Raw genomic sequence first — 27,045 nt, 5'->3', positions numbered from 1 at the left:
ATAATAGTGATTCTGATTAAAACCAGCTTGGAAAGAATATCGTTTATTATCAAAAGTGTGACTCATGTACAGTTTATTCCCTGATAATAACACGGTGTCTTCCAGACTGTTACAAAAGAGGTTTGAGCCATTCACCATCAATTTCTATAAATGTGTTTTTGCTGCAATCAGAAGGCAAGAAGAGGCTGTACTTTATTTAAGTTTTAAAGTAGCAACTCTTACTTTTTTTCTTTTTTGACCCAAATGCATCCAACAAAACAACAGAAAACACCACAGAAGAGACAATTGTAGACAACCATGATATCACTTGTATAACTTTAGTTTTCTCGCCCTCATCCGACCTGATTTTACCCACGTAGTCTAATAAGAGCTTTGAGTTTCCAGAGCAGACGCTGTTAGACGGAGCTCAGAATTCTTCCTCCGCGTTGCGACTCTTTGAGAACTTGAGCTGTTTGAGGCGCTCGATGCACTCCTGCACTGTGCGCTCGCCGTGCACTTTGTTGTCCCGAGTGCGCACGTTCACAGTGTTGCTCGTCTTCTCCTTCTCTCCCACAACTTTTCCAAAGCAGGCAAAGAAAAAGAAAAAAAAACAGAAATAAATAAATCAATAAGTCGTCAGACAGGGAAAGAGAGAGAAAGAGCGTGACAAAGAGAGAAAATATGTGGACACTGACCCAGGATGAAGTTGTACTGAGCCAACTGTGCATTTCTGATCTTCTTGTTCAGAGTGCAGCCAGGGTCCAGATCCACATCAGTCATGAATCCACTGCTGAAAAAGTCCTGCCTGACCTGCAGCCATTAACATGGAAACAATATATCATATTAGCATTTAAATAAAGCTAGACAAATACAAATGAACATGTTCCTGCAACCATTTCGTTTGACAAAGTTTGTGAGCTTAACTCTAACTTTAACACAGGCATGTGGACTCGAGCACTGGAAATAATCTTTCACAAAGGATTCTTTAGAGCAAACGACTTATTCTTTTACCATGAGTAATTGAGCATGAACGAGGCTAAAATGAGGTTTAATTAAAGGTAAGTGTGCACTTTTATAAAATCTACTTGTAGATAAGATGTTTTGTATGAGTCTGTGTCTACTTGCAGCTTCTTTAAATAAAATAATGTCCTTCAAGTCGACATCAGTTCAGAGTGAGACAAGTGATTAACTGCTTTAGAAAGCTTTCATTTCACTAAAACCATGAACTACATAATCACTGCTTAAATGTACGAAATTAAACTAATTAAAAGTCACTTAAAGCTGCTTTTGTGAAACACATTCTTATTAGTTGGGCAGACTACATTGAGGTAAGTGAGGACTCGGAGACTAATTTCCCTTATTAGTACAAATAAGAATTTCAAAGCTGCATTGACAGGTGGCCGATTCCAGTTTTGTAATGCACAGAGTGGATTCAGGTCTTTTCCCTCCCTAGGTCCTGGACCACAGAGAGGACAGGACGGTTCAGGATTTATTTCAGCTGGTATCCCACCTGAGTTTTCCAGTACTGCTCCTGTTTTCATGCAGTCTGTGGTCGGATCAGCTTGTAAAAAGCTGCTCACTTAAGTTTCGTTTTGCACTGTTACGGTCCAAGTGGTATCCAGATAAACTAGTGACCGACTGTCAACTGTGGTGCTAGTGCAAAGCGAACAATACATGATACAATACATACAAAAATAATTATTCGGCTAATGTGTGGGCAGTAAAAAACTGTGATGCCTCAGTCCATAACACAGGGATCAAAAGGGGGAAAAAACCTTTGTATCAGAAGATGATGTTGACACTACAACTTTTAATTTTCAATTTGCAGTCCATTCTGTCAAAATAAAACGTTTTTTTTTTTTAATGCAAACGAGTGCGTTCGCTTTTTCCTTCAGCTCCTCTCTACTCACATTTTCCATGTTTTAATTTGCAGCACTAGCAAAGGTAGCTACCAACACACACGGAAGTTGATCACCAGAAAAAAAGGGGCACCAGTAGATGCATAACACCAATTCTAGTTCCTTTAATCAGATATATTCAAATGTTTGTTGTTAACTCTCAATTTTATTTTGATTAAATTATATATTAACATTTCAGCAGTCATGTGACTTTATGCCTTGCTCCTATTGGCCAACGAGTTATTCTACAACATGAATATGTCCTAGACTATGCAAACAGGCAGGATCAGACCTGATATATCACATTTCTGCTCACAGAGCGGAAAGACTCGAAGTATTAAAGATCTGTCTCATTCTGCTCCGTGTACAACATGCTTAAAATAGTCTAAACCAGTGTTTCTCAAATGGGGGTACGCTAAGGCATTACAGGGGGTACTTGAGAGGGAGAGTGTGGAAAATTAACAAATGAAAGCATTAGAAAAATGAACATGAACTGAAAATACAGTCAGTCTTGTTCCCACACCAGGTGGGAGATGACCGGAAATGATAAAAACTATAGAAATAAATCTATTCAGGAGCCACTCCTCATGGCATTCAGAGCAAAATGTTGTAGTAGGACAAAGGATTGGTTTGGATTGAGAAATAAGAAAAAGGGGGTATTTGAACAAAACCAGTTTGAGAACCACTGGCTTAAAGGGGAGATATTATGTAATTTTTCACCCATCTCCATTTGTTCTAAGAACTCCAAAAACATAGTATTTGAGGTTTATTTTCCCAAACTCGCCTGATTTCTAGAGCTTTAGCCGCTGAAAAGTCACTTTCTGAGCAGTTCTAAAATCAGGCTGTTTAGGGGCCTACTAATGCATATTCATGAGTGGGCGTGTCTACCGCTTTTCTCCAACCGCTGCGTCAGATTGTGTCACAAACATGTCAGATCAGCAATATGACATGATAGAACAGGTTCATCAATGTGCCAAACCTCAAGAGCGGAGTACACCTCCGCATGAACAAATAGTGCTTACACTACAGTGTATGTTCACTGTGGAGGCACGGCACCGGCAGCAGAAAAGTTCTGTATTTAGTTTTACCATTAGCAAGAAAAACCATGGCGAACTTTCGCAAAAGTCTTCATCAGGTTGGGGGTGGAGTTACCAGAGGGGAGGGCATTTTCTTTCCCAATTTCACTTGTGACGTCATAAATCCGGAAAATTTGAAACGGAACAATTTTCCCTGTGTTGTAAGACTTACAAAGACAACGAAAAAACTGACTGGATGGATTTATTTCACATTTTGTGTGACGTTGGACACTCAAGTGACCTCATTTGTGATTAAAAAAACTGCAAAAGTGGATTTTTCATAATATGTCCCCTTTAAACAACTTTTACTTTGATCAAATAGACAGAGAAACTGAAACAGTAAAGGAATGACGCAGGAGAAAGCGAACGATCTCTGTGATGCGAAAAAAAAAAATGCCAAAGTAAGCACATCAGCTAAGCTTTTGAAAGGCTTTTGCAGCTTCAGGGAACATTTTCTATTGTATGGCCATGTGCTGGGGGAGCTGAGGTCAGTGCGTACCTTCTGGGCGTACTCTTCACAGGTCGGTCCCACGGGTACAACCATCACTTGACGGGGAGACAGCCACAGGGGCCTGGAAGACAACAGTACACATTTGCATTTATGCTGAACACCACAGAAGAGAGCTCTGCCTCAATCTGTCGAGCGCTGTGCACATTATACTGCCATGGAAATATGGACATCATTATCACTGCTGTGGAACAGACAAAGGCTGGAGTTTGACCTTTAGGAAGCAACTGTTCACAAACCATTTTCCACCATAGTTCTCTGTGAGAATGGCAATCATCCTCTCCACAGATCCCAGTATGGCTCTGTGGATGATCACTGGTCTCTTCTTGTCGTCACCATCGTGGCTAAGAAACAAGATAAGGAATCAACATACATTAATCATAATCTAATAATTCTTCACAATTAATTAAAACATTTTCCTCACAGCCACAGTTGTATAAAGTACCCCAATGCACCCTATTTATGCAAATATTGCCCCCTACTGACATGGACGAGTATAAAATTACCATACCTGAGAATATCAAAAGGCCCTAAAGGAATTCAGGAAGTAATTATCGCAATAACATCATTCAATGAACTGACACTAATCGACTGTGGTGTGAAGATTGAAAAACAAGTGTTGTACCTCAGTCACTGTTTAATTGTATCTTAGTAGCTGCTCTAAGTGGTTGTTTGGAACACTCATAACTTTCCTCGTGGGCATTTTTCTCACAAGATCTAGAGATGATTTCACTGTCTCTGTATGTGGAAGTTTTTATAGAAAGATTACAAATCTCATTCTAGCTAGTCATTGGACCTATACTTTTTCTTTACATGAATTATATTGTGTCAGTGTCATATTTACTTAAGTTTTTATTATTTGCAGATGATAATAGATTATTTTAGTCCCGAAAAAAGATAAAACATGTCTTAAAAACTGTAGAAAAAAAATTAGGTGAGGGGTGGGGAATGTAATTTAAAAAGTAGGATCAGTTAGTTTAAACTGGCAAATAATGAGTATGACAAATCATGAATGTGGTTAAGTGGACAAAAATAAACATGCCTGTAAATCATGCAGAAATTACATTTTTCTTTTACGGAAACAAGCACTGAGAATTACAGGGAAAATACAAACCCAATATTTATACAGCAAAAATTATTAAAAATTGATAATCTGATAGAATCAAACTTAAAAAAGAACATGTACAAAGCTCATTTAAGAAATTTACCCACAAATCTGCACAAAAAAATTATTTAGGGAGAAAACTTGTGAGGAATAGGGTGACAATAACAGTTGCTATGGTTTTAACTTGTAAAGTGTCTTTGAGCGTCTTGAAAAGTGCTTTTTAAATAACATGTATTATTATTATTAAAATAAAGTTGCATTTCAGTTCAGGGGTTAGACTATGGAACAATCTAAATGATGATATCAAATTATAAAGATCACTTAATATTTTCAGAAAGAATGTGAAATGTATTATGTAAGAAATATGAGAAAAGTGTAACTTTATTGTGGTTTCAAATGAGTTGTGACAATGTGCCTTTGTTTAATGTAATTTTTTTTATGGAGGGGACAGATGTAAGTTTGACTTCTTTCTGCTTGTTTTCATTAAATTTTTCTTTTTTAAATGTGAAAGAAAATGAAATTTGTTTTAATATCTTTAATGAAATAAATAAACACGCAAATCTCATTGTAGCCATTGTTTAAAAAGCCCACATGACCTTTGTCAGACTTGTTTTACTTCGCAAATGCCAACAAAAACAGTAAATAAATAAACCCGTACCTGACAAATGACAGATTAAAGCGGATCGGAAGCTGGAAATCCAGCTGGATGGTGGCACACTGATGGTATCGGCCAATGGCATCCTTTATCTGGATGTCAATCTGCAGTAGAGGCATGACAAACAACAGCACGTGTGAGAGGAAACGTCTCCTCTGTAGTTAAACAAATTTGTTACAGTGTCGCACCAACTCGCCTTTGGTCCGTAGAAAGCTCCGTCGCCCGGGTTGAGAACCCAATGCTCCCCAAACTCCTTCAAGCTGTTCTCCAATTGCTGCAAACACAAACAATGGGAGCGTTTTGTTGTAATCTCAGGCTGTTACTGAGCCACTGTGTGTTTAAAGCTGACATTTTCTTCATCTGGAACCAATCAACACACCCAAGAAATGTTATCGTCCTCATTATCTTTTATGGGCGGTTGTGGGAGTTAATGAGGTGAGAAAAACATGCATTCAGTTCTGTTAAAGAGTCTAAAGCTACAAAGTACTTTCTGAAAACATTATTTCTCAATTCAATGCAAACACTTATCATAAAAACAGATAGGGTTTATTACACAAACTATATCTGTGAGAAAACCAGGCTAAAGAGAACAAGTGGATGGAGCTCTTCTTCTTCTTCACAATCCTTTTGACTGTGACTAATAGTAATTGTTGAAGGTTGGGTGCGTGCCATCATTAAAACAGCACATCTTTATATTCACTATAGAGCAGGGAATTAGCAAAGTTTCAAACTTTTAAAGCGGTCTTGAGTAGTGATGCACAATATTATTGGCGCATTATCATAGAGCTGGGCGATATGGACCAAAACCCAAGAAAGAGAAGAAAGATATCAGCACATTGCCATCCTCACATCCTGCTCAGACAGAGGAGGTGATTGAGGTCATTAAGTCACAAAAAACTCTCATAACACTGATGAGCGTTGAAGCTACAACTTCAGCATCTATGATCCTGCCCCTCAAAGCCACAGTTCTCCACTCTATGGAACCAAATGAGGGAGACAGTGCTAAGGTGACCCAAATCAAGGCTTCCATCAGAGAAAACCTGGAGGACAGGTACTCTTCTCGTCAGGACTTCCTCCACAAATGCACAGCGCTTGAGCCAGGGTTTAAAGCTCTTCCTCATGTGGATGATGCCTGTCGTGACAGGATCTACAACAGCCTCATCACAGAGATTATGGTCATGGAAGAAGAGGTATTGTAATAATTTTATTATAACAATAATCTATGTATTTTTCACTGATCATTTTTGTATTTTATTTAACAGTGAGGAGGCCACAGGGACAGCAGCAGCTGCTTCATCCCCAGAAACAGGACACCCAGAGGCATCTGAATCATCTCCTCCTGTCAAGAAGTCAGCGATGGCTCCACTGTTTGGTGAGCTCTTCAAGACGCAGGTGGGAAACAAGGATACTTTGCAGCTGGTGAAGGAAGAGGTTGTCGCATACAAGGCAGTGAGGTGTATTTCAGCAGACTCTGACCCACTTCAATGGTGGATGACCAATGAGCCCAAGTATTCCCTAACTGCCAAGTTAGCAAAGCGCTACCTCGCCACACCCGCTACCTCTGTCCCTAGCGAGAGGGTATTTTCAACCGCTCGGGACATTGCAACTGCCAGCAGATCTGCACTTACTGCAGACAATGTGGAAAAGTTAATTTTTCTAGCCAAAATATGAAGGTCTAAACCAAGGGCTACATGCTGGAACTGTTGGTGCTGTACTTTGTTTGTTAAAAGCTGTGAGGAATTATTTTTTATAATATTTCATGTATTTTTTGTTTGAGAATATTTTATTTATCTGAAAGCTTGTTTTATATGTATTTAGTTTATTCGAGAATAACGTATTTAACTTATTACCAGGCAGTATTTTACAACAGTATAGTTTACTAAAGGTCTGAATAAACAACAAGCAAATTTATGTTTTGCATTTTGTTCCATACTGTACCTAAAATGAACCGAACCGTGACCTCAAAACCAAGGTACGTATCGAACCATGACTTTTGTGTATCGGTACACGCCAATAATATGTATATATTGCAATGTAAATCCTATTATTCAGGATCGGGATATATTGTATTGTGACATGCAAATCGTAATTTGTATCATATGGTCAGATTCATGGCAATGTACACCCCTAGTAAGTGTTATTTAGTAAATGAAGTAGAATAGGCTGCAAGTATACTTATAGTTTAGTTTTAAAACAATAACTATGAATAAATCTTAATCTTCATTTTTAAGCATATTTGTTATTTTGCACATAAATCAATGACTGACGTTACTTCACTTTCAGCTTTGTCTTATGTCTGCATTCTTGAGCAGGTAAACATGATAGAGTATGTAGAATAATTCTGTGTTCTAAATCCACAAAAGAAACTAGATGATCTCTGCGATTAAGAGTGTGGGTAAAAATATCGGTATTGGTCAAAAATCCAATATCGTGCATCACTAGTTTTGATAAATAATAACTTTTATGATCCAAAATAATTTTTGTCTCCAGGTAGAACTATAAATCAAACAATGACTGTGTGTTTTGTGTAGTGTAAAATCTCTGCACGTGTAACACACACGGACACAGAGCCAGAAACGGCAACTAAAATATTTTTTTCTTTTAGCATTTGCTGTCATTTCAAGTCTTATTGTAACTGGTCGAGGTGAGGGCGAAAAACATTTCTTCTGGTTAAGTTAAGGACACTTTTCAAACTTCAGGACATTTTGACATTAAACTGCCTTGAATTGATTAAAATGACATAACAAAAAGCAATCAATACTGTAAAAATCAATGAGGAGGGGGCGCTGAGGCTCAAAATACATCAACAGCTGCTTTAAAAAAAAAAAAGTTTCCAGCAATGCACTCAGAATAAAAAACACAAATAAGAAAGAGGAAATAAATACAGGATGTTAGTAGGATAAATCTAGGCTGACCAGGGGTTGTCATTAGCAAAGCAAAATAGCCTTGTTTATCTTTAGTTTTTGCTTTATATTTTATTAATTTTCCTAACTTGATGGGTACAATTGATTAAGCATTAAATTATCATGATGATATTTTTCCAATGTGTTGAAAACATATTGCCTGCATTGGTATTCGTCTTGGGTCAATTTGACCCCAAGCTGTTGTAGCTGTGTATAATGCATCTGTTTAAAAAAACAAGTAAATCATCTGTTCATGAGAGGAAAGGAAGAGAGCGGGGGGGGTCACCAGCATCAATATGGTTCATTCTGAGAGTCGTGATTGTGCACCCCAAATTAGAAAATATTTGGATGAAAGAGTTTCAAGATATGCTATGCTAACTAAAACTGAAAGTTTGACCTGATGGTGGCGCTGCAGGAGAGGTCATATCTCAACCACAACCGATGGGGTTCATACTCTTGTGGTCATTAATGTTGTCAGTAAATTTGAGAATATGTGGATGAAAACTATTCAAGATATATTGAATTCTAATTTTGGCCTGATGGTGGCGCTAGAGAACAGGTCATGTTTCATTATCAAGGGGTTATTTATGTATTAACAAATAGTGTGACACAAAAACATGGTCAACAATTTTCTGAAAATCATTTTCTGGAGGCAAATATCCCTTGGGGTCAGAGTGACCCCAAGGGATATTTAATGTGTTAGTAATATTTGAGGATAACAGGAAAATTAAACTGTTAAAACAACAACACAAAGCCTTGTGTTGGTAAACAAACCACCTTTTGTCCATTCAGATGGTCCTGGTGTGTCTGATAAACACCTGCGCACACCATTGTTCACTGCCGAAAGCAACATCATTCATTCATTTCCTAGATTTTCAGTTTTCCCATCAGAGATCTGAACTGTGGCTGATCCAATTCAGAAAACTCATTATCAGCTTTTTCGCGCTGACTCAGGCTTGTTATTCTTTCATGCTACTTTTAAAACAAGCTGAGCAAATTAAAGCTGAATCAGTGATGTCAAAAATATAGAGCTGCTCTACAGAGACTGAATCTCGTGTGACAGAAAAGAACGGGAGCGACAGCAGCGACGTGTTGATGGATTTTCTGGACAAAAACGAAGAGCTATGATGTCAAGTGTACAGGAAAAAAGAAAAAAACCTCATTAAAATATAAATGTTCTCTGGGTCTGCAAATCTCTCCTCTGAAGTGGCTGCCTGATAACATCATACATCAGCATCCTAATCCTCCTGTGAGATTTGATGCCAGCGCGGTTTATAATACGCAGCGTGACAGAGACACAAGGCTTTGTGATTACCTTCTCTGCTTGATCCCACACCTCGGGGTCCCCGAGGAACTTCTCCGGTCTGGTGGAAAGGTTAAGTTTGAAAGTGAACCCAAACACGTCGTACACAGTCTTCAGGAAGTCCAGGCAACCCTTGATCTCTGCCTCAATCTATGATTGATGAGGGAGTAAAATACGTGTTAATGACGTAAATGAGAAAAGGAAATTTGAGGCAAAGGATTTATCTTTGTTTGCACAAAAAGGCAAAAATAATGAACCTATGAAAGGAAATCAAGTGAGAGTTAAATGTTGCCTAAAGCAGTGGTTCTCAACCTAATGCACTGCTGTGGGTTTGATTCTTAACGTAAACATGATTGTTAATAATCCTGCACCAAGTTAGAAGTTAGAGTTACTTTCTACTATTTATAGCATTACATCTCTGAGAATCTCCTACATATTAAAATAGACTTAGTGCTGGGAATAAAATATCCTGAACCAAATCAGAATCTAATTGAATCGTGAATCGAATCCTTGTGAAGCAAATTGAAATAGAAAATCTGAATCAATACCAAACTCTAATAAAAACCCTTCGATTTTTTCCCCTGCAACCTTTTAATGTAGTCTCTTTAATATGATGTGTTGACCTTTTAGAACAGAATCAGAATCACCTTTAATGGCCATGTAATGTATGTTATACACACAAGGAATTTGATTTGGTGAAAATGCAAAATATTGACCATAATGCATGTTAAACCTATCATCCCACTTCCAAATTATATTTCAAGCAATTGGAGGCCTTACTTACATGCTCCATAGCACAGAAAATGTGAGCATCGTCTTGCTGGAAGCGACGGACGCGGGTCAGACCGGTCAGGGCTCCTGAAAGTTCGTTTCTGTGCAGGACGCCAAAGTCAGCCATTCGAATGGGCAGTTCTCTCCAGGAACGAGGGCGGTGGTCAAACATCAGACTTTAAACGACACACAATCAAACAAAGCATTTAAAAATATATGTATCAAACTCCACCCATTTGTCATAGCACAAGCTTGATGCATTTGTTTCTACAGAAATCTGGCGCTCGACAGCCTGAGAGCACAAGCTGCATTAAGGCAGATAGCAGAATGACTGGAGACAATAGACATGAATACAAGCAACTGCAGCCAATCTCTTTACACTGCAATGCAGCAGTAAATTGAACTGGGTCAATCAACAGCTGAAAACAAGGCAGGAGCATCAACACATTACGTGTGGAGCGCAACTGACAAACAAACGACTGTGGACCCAAAAACGTGCCTGAAGGGTTCATGACTTTTTAACAGTCACTGTTTGTAAGAACTCTGAGGAGAAGTTCAATTATCATCCAACTAGCACAGGAAACTGCTTCAATGTGCCTTTTATCCAAGATAATATAACAGAACGTAATGTTTGGCACGCTGTCCTCAACCCTAAGCATTAAACTGGGTCGCCCCGCCCCCTATACATCAAGCCCCATCGCCTGCACACAAATACTGTGCATTCAACAAGTGACTACGCTTTTAACCAAAACAATATTGGCAAGACTTGAAAGATGCATTTTCCCTCACATATAATGAGTTACATTGCTAGGTTTATTATATCATGTAAAACAGTTTGTAGATATGAGTATCAGCATTACCAGACACAAATCAATAAACCAGAGGCCAACATTACTAAATTAGGACATTCCTTTAATTAGAGAAACAAGGAGTTTACTTGGGGACTTTTTACTTGATGTCACATTGAAATGTCTCGCACTCATTTTGCAAACTAATCAACTTTGCAAAGGTTAAGGTTTTCTTCATTTGTGGAAAAATGTGCCAAAAGCATTACAAATGGCTTAGTGGCCCTTTGTAGAATGATGATCAAATTTAAGTGGCGTAATTGCATCAGACAACAAAGATCACACTAAATGATAATCATGTTACAGCTTCACTTTGCATCTTTCTCTGATATGTTAAATTGTTAGATAATCTAAAACACATGTCAAACCCATGGCCCGAGGACCAAAGCTGGCTCTTTAAAGCTCCCAATTCGGCCAGTAGGAGAAAGTAAAAAAATGACACTGAAAACATAAATCACCAACTAATTCAGTTGTAGATATCGCAGTACCTTCAAATATGCAATTTTAATGAAACTGCACCATTTTCCCCATGACTGTATCACACAATGGCAGTCATTTTGAACTTGACATTGTTGTAAGAACTCAACATTTAAAAAAAAAAAAAAAAAAAATCCTACAATTTTCCTCAAATTATTCCCCAAAATAAATAACAAATTGGTCACAAAATCAAGTAAATTTAAGAGCCTGTAGGGACTGATATGAGTCACTTATTGCTTGGATATTGTCGGTGCCTTACATACTTTAAATAGCATTATAGGTGGAAGTACAGACTAGGGCACATGAAACTAGAGATTCAATTGGTCTGAATTAAAATCAGTATGACACCCCAGATCTAAAACCTATAAACACAGCTACAGAAGAATGTGAAAAGCCTGGTAAACAGCAGTGTGTTCACTGAATATTAACAGGAATAATAACAATAGTAACTAGAACTGCAAGCAGTTATGAAAGAGGGCCAAGCCTTCCCGCACTTCCAAGTTTTGGAAGATGTGATTTAAAGTGTGAAAGTTACAGGCCAAAATGCGTTTGCACCCATTTTAGCACCACCGAGTGGTGCACTTTTTGGTATGGGTGATCTGTGAGCTCTTCTATAGTTACCCTGTAAATTTCACAGCCCTCAACATATTACTTCAGCTGAAATAAATGTTTGTTTATTTATAAGTTATGTAGTAATAAGCCACGCCCACTTTAACCAATCGCAAATAACTTTGAGATACGGTCCCAGGAATGACCAATGGTAAAAATTTGGTAAAAATCGGTTGTGCCATTTAGGAGATATAAATTTCTCATAATTGCAGTGCCCCCTAGAGGCCTAATTTATTCAAATTTGGCTCATACCCCCACAGTCACATGCCAAACAAGGATCTCAGATTTGGTGGTGTTAGCAATTCATTTGACACAAGATATGCAACAGTTATGCATTTTTTTTTAGCTAGCTAGAAAAATTTACTCTCATATTTTGAGCCAACAATTTTTTTTTTGCTGAACTTTAGATCAGGTCCAACTGAAGACTCTACGTGCCAAGTTTCAGGGAATTCGAAAAAGTAGGTTTTAGATATGTAGTGATTTACAAAGAGCAATGTGATGCGGGAGTGGGCGTGGCCTATGTCAGAAGATGCGACTCTATGTAGGAAACGTGGATATGAATTTTATGAAGATGTGAATTAAATTGTCAAAGTTAGAGGCCAAATTTTTTTTTTGCAGTTATAGCGCCACCTAGTGGAGCAATTTTTGGTATGGGTGGTCTGTGTGGTCTTCTATATCTACCCTGTAAATTTCACAGCCCTCAATATAATAATTCAGCTGAAATAAATGTTTGTTTATTTATATGTTATGATGTAATAAGCCACGCCCACTTTTACCAATCGCGAATAACTTTGAGAAATCGCGTCAGGAGGGACCCAAGATCATATCCTCCAAAATTGGTAAAAATTGGTCGTGCCATTTAAGAGAGATAAATATTCCTTATTTACAGCACCCCCTAGTGGTGTAAATTATTAGAATTTTGTAGCGTTTCCTCACAGTTACATGCCAACTAAGGATCTCAGATTTGGTGTTGTTAACATTTATTTTGACCGAGATATGTACCAGTTCGCGTTTTCATAGCTCGCTAGAAAACTTTACTCGTTAATAATTTGCACATATTTTGCCCGAACAAACTCATTTTGATAACTGTAGATCAAGAGCAACTGAAGACTCTACGTGCCAAGTTTCACGCTAATTGGACAAAACCCCAAGGAGGAGTTTGAAAAAGTAGGTTTTCCAGTTTTTGCGATTTTGCTCTGAGAAAAGTTTAGGCGGAAATGGGCGTGGCCTAGTCCAGGTGATTCAGTGCTATTCAAGGAATCTGTGGATATGAAGTTTTTGAATGTGCAACAAACGATGTGGGCGTTATAGGCCAAACGCGTTGACTTTGGTTATAGCGCCACCTGCTGGCGGACGTGATTTTTTGCGTCCAAGGTACGCGGGGTGGTCTGGACCCAACCCCCAAAGGGCACCACCCTACCTTGTACGGTTTAGCCTGCAGCACCACTTTTACCGGGGGAAACATAATAAAGATCCTTACGATTACAATAGGGTTCCTAGCACCACTGGTCCCAGGAACCGCGTATGCAAGCATACACGGCCCCGCAGGCTTGGCCCCGTAATAATACTAAAGAGCACTCACCAGTGTCCAGGACAGTTCATGGGCTTGAGAGCGAAGGTCTCCTTCTCGGCCTCGAAGGAGAACATGTTCTCACTGTAGTGCTGCCAATGGCCTGAAGTCTGCCACAGTTTGCTGTTGTAGATGTTGGGCGTCACAACTTCCTGGAAGCCTCTTTTCCTGTATTCACTCTGTTGATGTTACATTTGATGAATATTTTATTAGAAGAGAAAAATTCCAGTTCATTATCAAAATAAAAATCTCCTAAACAGAGCTTTAAAGCACTCTCGCTTTGTTGTCAAATCCAAAAAAACTGTAATTTAGTCAATTGGAAAATTGGGAACAGCATTTTTTTAAATTTGTATTTTTGCATCAAAAACAAATGTTAAAAACACCCAAATGGCATCATTCAGAAGCTGCAGTCAGAACAGAATATTTTTTTTTACTGCTTTTAATGCGTTTTCCATTCTGGCATCAGTGATTGAAAGTGAAGGTGAGAGACAAGTTGTTAAAAGAGACCGATTTTGGGGTTTTGTGCCATAAATTGGTAATAAAAAGCTTTTCTCTGCTTGCTCAGGTTTGTTTTTACACAGTGGATTTGTCAAATTATCCAGAGCTTTCTCCGGGTTTGAAATTCAGGGACACAGTTCAGTAATTTTTGGCTATTTATGAATAAAATGTAGAAAAAAAGTTGTAACATTAGTATTAAAAAAGAAAAAGTAGAACACTATGTTGGTGTATTAGCCTTTTAAGGCATGTAAAGCCTCTGTATTAATATAAAACCATAGCATTTATGTATGTGTCCCTGCTGATTCTTTGCGCCATCTAAAAGTGAGCTTTAAAACTGGCAAACTGAAATGTTGATAGACGGTTTGCTCCTTAATTATTCACTTATATTTGTTTAGTCCCAGTAAGATGCTGCATCTTTACAGTCACTGGTATTTCAGATACATTTTGGCTTTATTGTTATTGCAACAAGTACAAGGAAAGGTAAGGTGCAGGCCATTCAGTGCAAAAAGACAAAATATATTAGAAATATTAAATATATAAAAACTTTGTAATATAAATAATATAATAAAAACACAATACGACAAGATGAAATCAAATTATTCAAATACAATATGCACTGTCTAAAACACAAAATTGAAAAAAGGTATGTACATGAGGTGCAGAGAAGCGTGTGTATATAACACAGAAGTAGAATCAGTTGTATCAGACATGTTTTTTCGAGCTCTTACAGCAGTTGGAAAAAAGCTGTTTTTTCCAACGAATGTTTTCATTTGCTTTATTTCTTACTTTTCAACCTTTAAATCTCCTATATCATGCAAATCAACTTTTTTGAGCTTTTAACCTTGTTACAATGTTAATTCCTTATCAAAAACACCCCCAAAGTCTTATTGGGCTTCCTTCTTGCATCTCTGAGAAATCCTCCATAATCCTGCTCTCTGAGCTGCTTCTCTGCCCTCTTCTGAAAAACAAACGGTTCAAATGCTAGTGACGTCACTAGCATTTAGGAGTGTGACAATATATCTATACTGCGATATATCGCAATATTTTTTCGCACAATCAATTATCGATATGCGCCCGCTAAGTATCGATGTTTTTTGAATTTTTTTTCCCCCCAAAACCTTTTCTGCTTTTTCACTAAATGTTGTCACTGTTTGTTGAAGGAACCAATATATTGTTTATTGGAATATTGCACTATAATGGGGTCACTGGTAAGAAAGACCCTATTTTTTGTTTACAGAAAGCACTATTGGAGATACTTATTCGTTTACATTGGTATGTTGACACTTATTTACAGAAATGTTGCACTAAAATAGTCACTGTTCATAGGACACTTTATCAATTTATTGTCTTTCAGAGATATCAAATAAAAAATTTATTTTTTCACTTAATCTTTTTTTTCTTGTTTCTTGTGTCATAGACTATCGTAGATTGACCAATATATCGATAATCGCAGTATCGTCATATTGTGTGATAATCGTGATAGTGAGCTTTGTATCGTGTATCGTGAGGTACCCAGAGGTTCCCACCCCTACTAGCATTATGAACTGTCCCCTCCAGGAAGTGCCTGCTGCTGGTGCCGCGCCTCCACCGTGAACACTGCAGTGTAGGCAGCCAGGGAGCAAACATCGTATCACCTTTGACTTGATCTGACGTGTTTGTGACCCAATGTGACCCAACGGTTGAGGTGATAAACAAATGAGTATCACCTTAAATGCACTATTCCTGTATTTAATAAAGATGAGGAGGACAATAAAGTAAATTAGCAGCTTAAAACTCTAATGAGTGTTTGAAGCTGTTGACTGCTGCTGCTGCTGAATGAACACAGCACGAAGACGGACTCACACAATATTCATTTGTTTTACTGTAATGTGCAGCTTTTTGGCTGAAAACAACAACAACAGTGTGTGGATAGCAAGAAAAATGTGCTTTGGTGATCACTGATTTGCCTCAGAGCGAGTCATGCAGGAGCCTCGCAAGCAAGTCAGTGTATAGACACGCCCACTCATGAATATGCATAAGCAGACAGCACACAGCCCTTTAGTCAGAAAGTCACTTTTTAGAGGGCTAAAACTCTGGAAGACAGGTGAGTTTGAGAAAATAAACCTGAAATACTATGTTTTTTGGGGTTCTTGGAGCAAATAGAGATGGGTGAAAAATGCATGATATGGGACCTTTAAGATAATTGAAATAAATTTGTAATTTCTTTCTTCAAAGGACACAAAGTTTTCAGCTGTCTGAATACAATTTTTTAGGCCGACTTACTCGAATAAACTCAATGAGGGTGTTGTAGATGAACGCCCCCTTAGGCAGGAAGAAGCAGCTCCCTGGGCTCAGGTCATGGAAGAAGAACAAGTCCTGCTCCTGGTGGAAGAAAGAAACAAGTCAGCAACAAGTCTAATGTTGATATTGTACCAGTGTTAACAGTGAATGTTCTTTACTTTAACCGTGACATGTGATTACATTTTCAAACAGTTCATCAATACGTACCAAACAAGATTAAAAAAAATGTAAGAGTCTTAATAGAAAATAGGTCAATTTTATATTTTAAATTAAATTTCATTTATTTTAGCACTATTATAGAGTAAAAAATTCAGCTCCGTGAGAGCAGCAGAGCTTTTGTAACATTTCAGTTCATACCCGGCCTAGTTTGCGGTGATCTCTGTTTTTCGCCTCCTCCTGAAACTTCTCCCACTCTTTGAGCATTTTGGGGTCGGGGAAGGAGATTCCGTAGATCCTTTGGAGGGTTTCCATGTCAGCTTTTCCCTCCCAGTACGTGGAGGAATTCTACTAGACCACAACACGACTGTGTTAGCGTTAATGTTGCTTAAAGCTCCATTAAATCTCACTGAGAATCAAACAGTGATTGATTCTGTGCTCGAAAACTAGTTAAGCAATGACAAACATTGGTGGCATTTAATACACGCATGCTTAATAGAATTATTATTGTTTAATAGTAAACAAACCTTGTGGATCTTCATAGCTTTGATTTTCCCAGTGTGTCTCACATGGGGGCCGCGGCACAAGTCAATCAAGGGACCACATCTAATATACAAAGACAGTTATGTTTGGCTAATAATAATAATAATAATAATAATAATAATAATAATAATCAGAATAAAATGTGAAAACCTGAGCCAGCAATTAAAAAAATAAAGTGTAAGTAAAATCCTTGCAGTGAAACAATTTGAACACAGAAAAAATAATTTTTGCTCCTAACAGTGGATTGTTGCAGTTTAAATGGGAAATGCTGACTAGAAAATGAAAAGTGCAAACTTTTCAGAATTAGAGCTGGGATTGACAATTTTAAAAAGAATTGCAAAAGAAAGCTAGATTAGAACACGCACAGCTGGTAAATGCCTCATTGCACATTCAAGTGTTTATTTTAATGAATGGTTCAAACTAAACTGTGCGTCTTGGTGACTTTTTAATGTTTTATTTTATGAACTTGTACGTTTTAATATCTGATGATTGTCTCCTCTCAAATACTGTTATTTTCTGTGTAAATGGTGTCATATGTTATTATGTAGTTGCATTTTTCACTGTATATTTCCTATAATTTGTGTAATCAGTATTATTTTAGTGTGACAAACAATTGTCCAGGGAATGCAGATGAAAAACAGCCTTTTGCCTAAATTTGGTATATTTTCAGTATTGATATTAATGTACACTGTCCCTGTTAAATAAACAAAAAGACACTGAATAAAATTGTTTTCATAGCTGTGAATATGATCTGATCTTTTTCCTTGTTTATCTCTATTAATAGGGCCCTATAAAATCTGCGCAAACAAAATCGCGGACGGAATCACAGAATCGACCAATGAAAACGGTTATACGCGGAAAAGGCATGAAACGCTGTCACCATGAGGCAAGGAAGGTTTTTTTTTTAATGGGGAAATGTTTCCGGGGACCACTTATTAGGTTTACCGCCCTCCCCCCTGAAAGCGCCGTCCATTTTTCGTGTAGCACAGCGGTGTTCCGTGAGAACGTGATCAGCTTTAATCATCTTCACCTGCTCAGTGTTCGAACTGTTGTGTCTGGCTAACTAAGAATAACTCAGTCCGTGTTGTTAGTTCTTTTCATTCCAGCCTTTTGTCCGTGTCTATAGGTACACATTCACAGTCAGCAAGCTACCTCAAGTACAAACGTTTCAGTGGGAAATTCCGGTTTACAAAATAAAAGTCAGTTGGAATTAGAAACAGAATGTTACATTCGAACAACAACTTATCAGAGCTACAGAACATAGTTTAAATTAACCTAATTTAAATTATCCTGAGTTGATCAAAACTTAATCAATAAACCTGCTCAGTAAACCATTGATACCCAAGAGGAAATTGGGTGACATCAATGCAGTTCTCATACATCTTTATATGACATATAAATAATTAAAAAGGAGCAGTCAGAATAGTCCATGTCACTACAACTTATATCTACCTTTTAATTGTATCTCACTTTATTTTTGACATACATTTTTGTTTAATTATGAGTTTTTTTTATTTATGAGTATTTATTTTGTTTCCTCACAGGAGTTAAAAACTAATATTTTCTTTAAAAAATGATAAATATTTCAAAAAAAAAAAAAAAAAAAAAACTGAATTTAAAAAATTTAAGTGAAAACACAGAATTTGGGAAAAAATAAAACGGAATTCGAAAAAAAAAAAAAAAAAACTGATTTCATAGGGCCCTATATCAGTGATCATAGGAAAGTAGGAAGAACTCAACTTTAACACTATGTGCAAGCAGACATTTTTAACTCACCTGTAAACGGTGGTGGTGGGCGTGTTGACTTTCTCATTCAGAATGCGACATTTAAACTTGTTGTACTGTAATAAATACATATTGCAAAAAAAAAAAAAAAAAAAAAAAAACATTTTAAATAAATTCTAAAAAACAACTTATCGAACAAGTATGCAGTTCAAATTGTTGGTCACCTTGAACATCTCCAACAGTGTTTCCTTCTTTATCTCCAGCCTCTCAAAGGGCTGCTTCTCTTTGATGATTTTCTTGCACAAGTTCTCAAGACCAGGAAAGTCATTGCTCGATACACCCCTGCTCAGAGAAGGCCATAAGAAAAAAAAGAAGAAAAAAAAAAAAAACATTTTCATTACTGAGCAATCCGCAATAAAACTTGCTGCATCTCCACATCTCCAAAGTGCTTTCTGGTGGATATCAGAGATGTTTAAACCAGAATCTGTGACTCCAGAACCTGATCACTTTTGCTGAGGATGAGGAAACACTTTAATGTCCCTGCCTTTAGGGCTTAAGCAATGTCAAACTATCCTTGTTGGAAACAGCCTTCAAGAATCTCATTAGCATAAAATGGCTTCATTAAGGGAGCTTCAGATTTAATTAGACAGCATTCTTTAAGCTGCAACCAAAAACAAAAAAAAAAAAAAAAAAAAAAAAAGGAACGACACGCATCTGATGCCGGGAAAGGTCAAGCAAAAAACAAAAGGTTGTTTACGAGGAGAAAGTGTTAACATTTCTTAACATTTAAACAAACTTTTAGTACAATTGGATTAGATTTGCTGTAAGGAACTTGGCAGATGTGAAATTTTGTCTTGAATATTCATCCTCAAAATCTGAACAGCAGGCAGCTGAAATACAGTCAATGTTTAATAAATCCACATGTCATCACAACTCACTCATTCTCCAGGAACATGTCATAGTAGAAACCGTTCTCAATGGGGGGGCCGTAGCAGAGGCAGCCTCCGTACACCCTCTCCATGGCTTCACCCAGAATGTGGGCGCTGGAGTGCCAGTAAACCTAATAAATAAATAAAGTAGACACACTTTAGTTTGATTAATGATGACAATCATTAAATTAATCTCCCACTGTTTTTACAAATTTGGCCTAAAATCTTTGAAATTAATGTACTTATTGGGTTCCCGGTTCAAGCCTCACCTGGGCCGTCACTGTGGGATGTTGAGCAAGTCCCTTAACCCCGAACAGCTCCCCAGGCGCCGCAAAATGGCTGCCGACTGCTCCCCAGGGATGGGTTAAATTGCACAGGACAAATTTCAATATATATGTGTAACAACATATATACATGATGAATAAAAGCGTAAAGCCCAGTTTAATTTAATTAGAATATCTATGCATAACAAAACACATGATTTTGCACCATATTTATTAGTTTTATTGCCTTTTAAAAATCTTTAAAACCTTGAAATCACATGATGAATGATGTCACACCACCCCACTGCCTGTTGACATCCTGTTGTTTCCTCTTGAATTGAAATATTGAGCCTGCTTTTTCATTCAAAATGCCAATTTGTACTGCTTTTATTTGCCCTAAAAAACAGGAAAAGTTAAAGATGTTAATGTAAACCTCTTTTGTTTACCGAAAGAGGATAAAAACAGTTGTGACCCGAAAAAAATCTGTGACCGCAGGGGGCGGGAGTTCCAACTCAGCGCTCCTAAGAGACCTTTACTTCCCCTTAAACAGTCTGCGGCGGACACTGGTGGCTGAAGTTAGCGGGTAATCATGGACTGGTGAAGACCCAAACCCTAAACATAGAAGGACACCTTTTGGGTGTGAGTCCTTCTAACCTTTATAAAAAAAAACTATGGGATATTTACAGGTAGTGGGGCCGTGTGCCATTATCAATCACTTTATTTCAAACTTAAACTGCAAAGTAGTTAAAATAAATAAAATTAATATGGTGCCAAATGAAGTGTTTTGTTAGACATAAATCTTCAAATAAGTACATTTCAAAGATTTGTAAAAACAGTGGACGATCCATTTAAACTCCTAACATGATGTGCCAACCTTCTTTTGAATGTTAACAACACAACAAATAAAGTGGCATGTAGTGTGCGACGTTATGCCAGGGGAGGCATGAGAACTGCCATTTCAGCATGAAAAATAAAAACTTTTTTTTTGTACTTACAGAACTTCACCATTGCTATTCTAAAATATGAGACTGTTATTTAAAGGAGTTTTGAAGAACAGTCAATTTATTTATAAATGTTTTACCTTTTTTCAATATAGATCACATTGTTACCTATTTTGTTGCGATAGGGGTTCTTCTTCAAAGAATGGGTGCAACAGAAAAAACTATGTAACAAACTGTAGACAAGTGTTAATTCAAGTAAAATAAGTACATAAGACGATGACGGATGGCGTTAGGAACCAGTCGTCATGGGCAACAATTTCTGAGAGAAATACAGTCATCTGCAGTGAGAGGTGGGGAAAAAAAATTTGAGAAGTGAAGACATAGACTGGAGACAGCAATGAATAAGTCAGCCAGAATCAAGACTGAATACATGGGTCTGAATGACAGGGACACAGGTGGGAATATGGAAAAGTGATGGCAGACAGCTTTGAAATCCTGGGGTCAACCATCCAAAGCGACAGACACAAAAAGGAATGATGAAGAGAGTGACGGTAGGGTAGAGTGAATCAGGGGTGATGTGTGTCAGAAGGATGGCACGCCAACTGGATCAGAAAAGTGTAGGGGGAATTTCCATGAGGGATATTTAAGAGATGGCAGCTCTGTTTGAGAGGAGGCTGAGGTGAAGGTGGCAGGGATGGAACAAATGTTCTCATATCTTTGGATCGCTGAGGTAGAGCATGTAGGAGAGAAGAACTGAGTGGCAGGATTGAGATGTTTAGACAAGAGCAGGGAATGAATCATGGGAAAAAAAATAGAAAGACAACAGAGAAAATTTCCAAATGTACGAAGGAAAATCATCAAAAGCTTGGTTTTTGCAAAAATAAAGCAAAAGAAATCAAAAAGGTGGAGACAGATTTATGAAATGAGCCCAAACAGACACGGCAACTAAAAGGAAGATGAATAAGTCCATTAGAGTCACTGACTTTCCAATGCTGCGCAACTCCACACAATCCATAAATTCTGAGTTATTATCCTATTGCATGTCCAAGTCCAAGCACATGGTAAACCACATTACTGAGGTTTTTCATTGATTGGAGACACTGTATTGATCCTGTTGACTTTGCACACAGAGGTCAGCCTGCCCTAAACACACAGTGATGTGACTTACAAAGTATCAATAAATAACCATGAAAACCAAGAGAAATTCTGAATTAGACATTCTCACATTAAGATCATGAATAAACTACTTTAAGATTTCAAAGTAGAGAAAGAAACTGTTCTAATAAATAATGATCACTAAGAAAAAATAAATTCAATTGGAAAAGGAGATAAAAGTGTGTTGGCTTGGTCAGATAATTATTTGCTTACATAAAATAGAGGATATGAAAATGTGATTGATAGCAAATTGGAACTATTTAGGTCTAAAGTTCAACTTAAAATCAACCACTTAATATGTAGACTTACAGCCTGAGCTTCCTCATCATCGAATTTTAGCAACTGAAGACTGCAGTCTTGTTCCAAAGGTCTGTCCAGGTCCCAGACACCGTTGTCTACTTTGGCGATCACCGTGTTGTCAGCAAGGCCTTGACTAGGAAGTAAAATAAAAACAACATTATAACACAAAAAAACTAACCATATTTCTATTGCTATTATTCTGTTCAGCCAGCATCCTGCAGTTAAGTTTCCTTCCTTGCAACAAGCATTGGGATCATTGTTTATTTAACTTAGTTTACGTAACTTAACTGATTTAAACATTTTTCCATAGGAAAACAACAAAAAAAATCTTTATTTTCATACCAGAGATTTAATTTTTTTTTTTGTGGGGTTTTTGTCTACCTACGAGGGGGGTTGGGTTTATTTTCATAAATCCCATGATGTAGGTTTTGCCACCTGTTAGAAAATGCAAGACTGTGGATTTACGACTTTATATTTTGTAAAGTTTTCCATAAAAATTCATGAGCAAACTAACTTTATATGCACATAAAAATGAGTCAGGGGGACAAAGCAATCATAATAAATGTTTGCTGTTACATTGACAGTATTTTTATGTTTCGGAGATGTTTTATTTGTCAATGTTATACAGGCGTTCAGAAACAGTCAGCCAATAAGAATCGACTGTTGACACCCAGGAGAAAAAAAAGCTGACATTACTGTAGCAGTTATTTACAGTTGGTCACTGTGCGTTTATAATCACATCCATGAACGTACTTGAAACTAATCATTTCATTGTGGTTTGTTGCGATTGGAGATGACATCCACCTGCTTAGACCATTAAATCAACTTTAGTGACTCATCTTCTGCAAAGATTGGAAACAAGATAACTGCCACTAATACAAGTTACAATGCACAAACCATCATGATAGAATTAAAATAAAATATCTGAGTTAGATTAGTATGTATTCATGATTATAAAGCCTCAAACATTCCTTTAAAGTTCCCACTGTCTTTATTGTTAAGTCGTCATGTGTTTTAAGGTGTATTATTTGGGGATTTTCTTCTGCTTTCAAAAATAAAGAAAAACACCTTCGACAAGAAGCGTAAGGGGAATTGTTTTTTTATTATCGCTTTATATTGTGAGTGTTGTGAATGTTCACAAAAAACCACCCAAAACTAAGTATAATTACTCGAACGTCTAAAAAAAAGGAGAAACTAAATTCCAAAGTGACTTCCCACTATGGGTTGAAACCAGACTATTACAATCAAATTTTGCTATTGGCTGAGAATGATGGTTTGTGACGTTTTGGTGGCTTCTTACGTCACAAACCACCATGATTAGCCCTGCCCCTCCAATAAAAACTAGCACATGTGGACTCTGCAATTTGTTGTGAATAGGTTGGATTGAAAGAATTGTGAATAGAGGTACAGCGAGTATTGAGTAGATTGTTAGCATAGCATAGATTGGTCATTCGAGATTTTAATAGCATCGACTGGGTGTGTCTTATCTACTCCAGGAGCCCCGCCCATAATCAAAGCATTTTTTAATTTCCCCCATCGTGGCAGGTCAGCCAAAACCAGAGGTTTAGCAGCTCTTTAAAGTTTTAGGCCCAATTACATAACTACAGTATGTAGAGTTGTGGAAACTAAGAAGTGCAATAAAAATATGCAAAATTAAAATGAGAAACAATCACATTATAGATTTAGTCTGACCTGATTCCACAGGCCACCTGGTACGGTGTGGTCTTCCAGGACTCAGCGTCCACCACCTTACCATCGGGCAGGGTCACTTTGATGGGTTTGCTGTTATTCGCAGCTCTTTCTGCCAATAAAGCATCATGCTCAGCTTTCAGCTTTGTGTACAGTGTGAGACGCTCATCGATGTACTGAGGTGGCGGTGACAGCTGGACAGAAACAAAACAACCAAAACAGGTCGAGGGTAAGTCTATATATCATTCTCAGGTGCACAACCATCAATGCACTTCAATCTGATTCTAAAGATGCTTTAAGATGAGGAGCATGTATTAATAAAAGTTAGGTGGATGATGCAGAATACTGTAGCATTTTGCTACTTCTATCCTCAGCATAAATGAACAGAACATTAAGAACATCAAGCAAAAAACAATTCATGGCCTTGGAAAGGAACTCCCTGCATTAATTTTTCTGCATCTTGTCACCTAATCAATCATAATAATTTTTTGTCACAAGAAACAGCAGCTGAATTCCTTTGCAAAACATTTGAAAGCAAAAATTCACTCCAAAAACCAATTTAATTGGGAATGTAATCAAATAAATGTGCCAGCTGCAGCAAAACCTGACAAAAAACAAATCATTGCATTTCAAATCATGGTCCGATAAGAAGAAACTGACAACCCTGGTTAAATGTACTGTAGTAGTATTTCACAATAGTTTCATTCTAAGCTTTGAGCTTCATTTTGTGTATTCAGAAAAGTTATTACATTAATAGGCAATTCATAATAATATTTGAAAAAGAAAGAATATGCAATCACATAATTTGAAGTAATTGAAGAGCCAAAAACTCTTGAGATAATTGTTTTGGGGGTTCAATAAAATTCTAAATAAAGTTTATTTTGGTAAACAAAATACAAATGTATGAATTTAAATGAAAACCAAAAACACATTTAGATTTTTTTTCCCGATTTTTGAACTCGAACTGAACAATACAATTTTTTATGTGTACCTTTTTCTTTGGTTAATTGGAACATGACTAGTGCAGTAGGAAGTATGACTTGCTATAGAAAAGTGGGAGGTTAAGTAGCTTTTTCACGGATGGTTTACATGGGAGCTTTAACACTTAATTCCTAATGCAAATTTAATTCTGAATCAATCACACACACATACGTGCACAGGCACACGCACTCGCACGCACACGCACACACACACACACCAAGCAGCAGCCATGTTGAAAATCTCAGGTCAGTCTGATCCTGATGCGCTGAGATACAGACACACAGAAAAAAAGATGCTCCTTGCTTTGTAGATAAATAGATAATCATTTTGTTACATAAGTGTTCAGGGTACACTCCCTGTGTCTTTGTCTGTGCATCACGTGAAGCATGCAATATACTTTGCACAGTAGAAAAGTGCTCCTGAGTTTACTAAAAGTTTAGTTTCTGGTTTTAAAAAATCATTTTTTACTTGTTATCGCTCTCTCCAATACTGCACATGGAATAATATGTATACAATTGTATTTATTTTGATGTTATCTACAAAGTAATTAATTTCAATACTCACCTCAGCTTTGCCTCCAGAGTCTCCTGCAGCATTTTTACTCTTCTTCTTCCCTCCTTCAGGTCTCCCCTATTTCAAGTAAAAAACATTAACACAATAAAGCTCAACTTTAGACTATCAAAATTTGCTCTTGGTGATCTGTACATAATTATACATTATATGAACGTAATCTGATGCAAAGTGGCACATTCAGTTTTTGAAGAGAATATGGTACATTATTCCTCACTAATAACCAGAAACCTTCTGTGGATGTTAACATTTGAAATCTGTATTTTCAAGTTAACCAAGACAGACTTGATGTTAGGGAGGCCATACAAAGATCTTCAAAATGTCCAATACTATGTGCTTTCTAAAAAAAAAAAAAAAAGTTTAAAATGCTTTATAACTTTTTGAGTGTGCGAGTGTTTTCACTGATACAGTATAGCTATCATTTGTTCTGTTGCTGCAATTCAACTTGTTGTTCTTGTTCAGTTAGTTTACAAAATGAAACTAAAATTTAATTATACATCTTACCACGTTCCTGTATTGTTAGTTGGTTTAAAGGTGAAGGATCATAACATCACATATTTATTAGATGTTTCCTTTGTTTGCTCCCTTTGCATTTTAAAACTTATATGAAAATATTTTTCATAGACAATATCAAATTGCAGAAGTTATTTATTCTTTGATTTACACTTTTAAAAGCTGTGCACAATAAGCTTTACTAAAACGATGCAATTATAAATAGTGTGTTAAGAGGTAATTAAACAGTTATCCATACTATTTTACTATAATAAAAACATATTTAACCCTGTTATATTTCTCAGTATTTCTTAGTCTCATTTGTACAGCATCCATTGCTGTGAATCGTTTAAGTTCACTACTTGTAAGGTGTAGATTTCAACAGAGCAGATAATTCGTGTCCATAAACTCTCGTAAACTATGAATAGCTAACTCTTAACAAGAGAACCAAGACGCACTGTTTTATTAATAAATAAAAAAAATAAAAGTGACATGAAACTGTCTGCTATTAATGTCAACTCAAACGTGGTTATTCATTGTGAAACAAGCCACAGCTAACTAACTAGCACCGGTCGCTAAATGACAGCGTAGCATGAGCCCCTAGCTGCTAGCTTAGTAGGCTAACCTGAACTAAATGTATCATAAATATTACCTTTTCGCCAGCCGTAACTTGCAGCTCGCTCATTTTCTTGGTGACAGACTCTTCAGCCATTAGAGATGAAACACTTTTGTTTGAGTTTAACCTCAGTCTGAGCTTTATTAACCGCTCTCTGCTAACACGGTGCCGGCGACCACTGCTGACGTCACCCGGATGTTCTTCTGAT

At 37.2% G+C, this 27,045-nt stretch overlaps 1 protein-coding gene across 1 annotated transcript; it reads right to left on the bottom strand.

Annotated features, from left to right (window-relative positions):
- Nucleotides 1-16: 16 nt before the first annotated feature.
- Nucleotides 17-27,045, bottom strand: tars1 (threonyl-tRNA synthetase 1). Its single transcript, XM_028457996.1, has 19 exons — nucleotides 26,874-27,045; nucleotides 25,724-25,789; nucleotides 24,182-24,372; nucleotides 22,499-22,622; nucleotides 19,840-19,961; nucleotides 19,126-19,243; nucleotides 18,953-19,017; nucleotides 17,161-17,239; nucleotides 16,835-16,981; nucleotides 16,460-16,558; nucleotides 13,712-13,878; nucleotides 10,212-10,374; nucleotides 9,440-9,577; nucleotides 5,418-5,495; nucleotides 5,225-5,325; nucleotides 3,701-3,805; nucleotides 3,453-3,525; nucleotides 675-789; nucleotides 17-555 (listed from the first exon to the last, which is right to left on the bottom strand). The coding sequence occupies exons 1-19, from the start codon at nucleotides 26,931-26,933 to the stop codon at nucleotides 407-409; spliced, it is 2,160 nt and encodes a 719-aa protein (XP_028313797.1). The 5' UTR covers nucleotides 26,934-27,045; the 3' UTR covers nucleotides 17-406.

The sequence above is a fragment of the Gouania willdenowi genome, chromosome 9, assembly GCF_900634775.1.
Source record: "Gouania willdenowi chromosome 9, fGouWil2.1, whole genome shotgun sequence".
Taxonomy (NCBI): domain Eukaryota; kingdom Metazoa; phylum Chordata; class Actinopteri; order Blenniiformes; family Gobiesocidae; genus Gouania; species Gouania willdenowi.
This window is presented reverse-complemented; position numbering and strand designations above follow the sequence as displayed.

What these genes read in the sequence shown, in the direction of transcription:
- tars1 (XM_028457996.1), bottom strand. Translation starts at nt 26,933, where the DNA reads ATGGCTGAAGAGTCTGTCACCAAGAAAATGAGCGAGCTGCAAGTTACG. An exon ending in ATGATGAGGAAGCTCAGGCT is followed by an intron (nt 19,962 to 22,498) that starts GTAAGTCTACAT and finishes TTTATTTATTAG; the next exon opens with GTTTACTGGCACTCCAGCGC. An exon ending in CCCTCATTGAGTTTATTCGA is followed by an intron (nt 13,879 to 16,459) that starts GTAAGTCGGCCT and finishes TAACATCAACAG; the next exon opens with AGTGAATACAGGAAAAGAGG.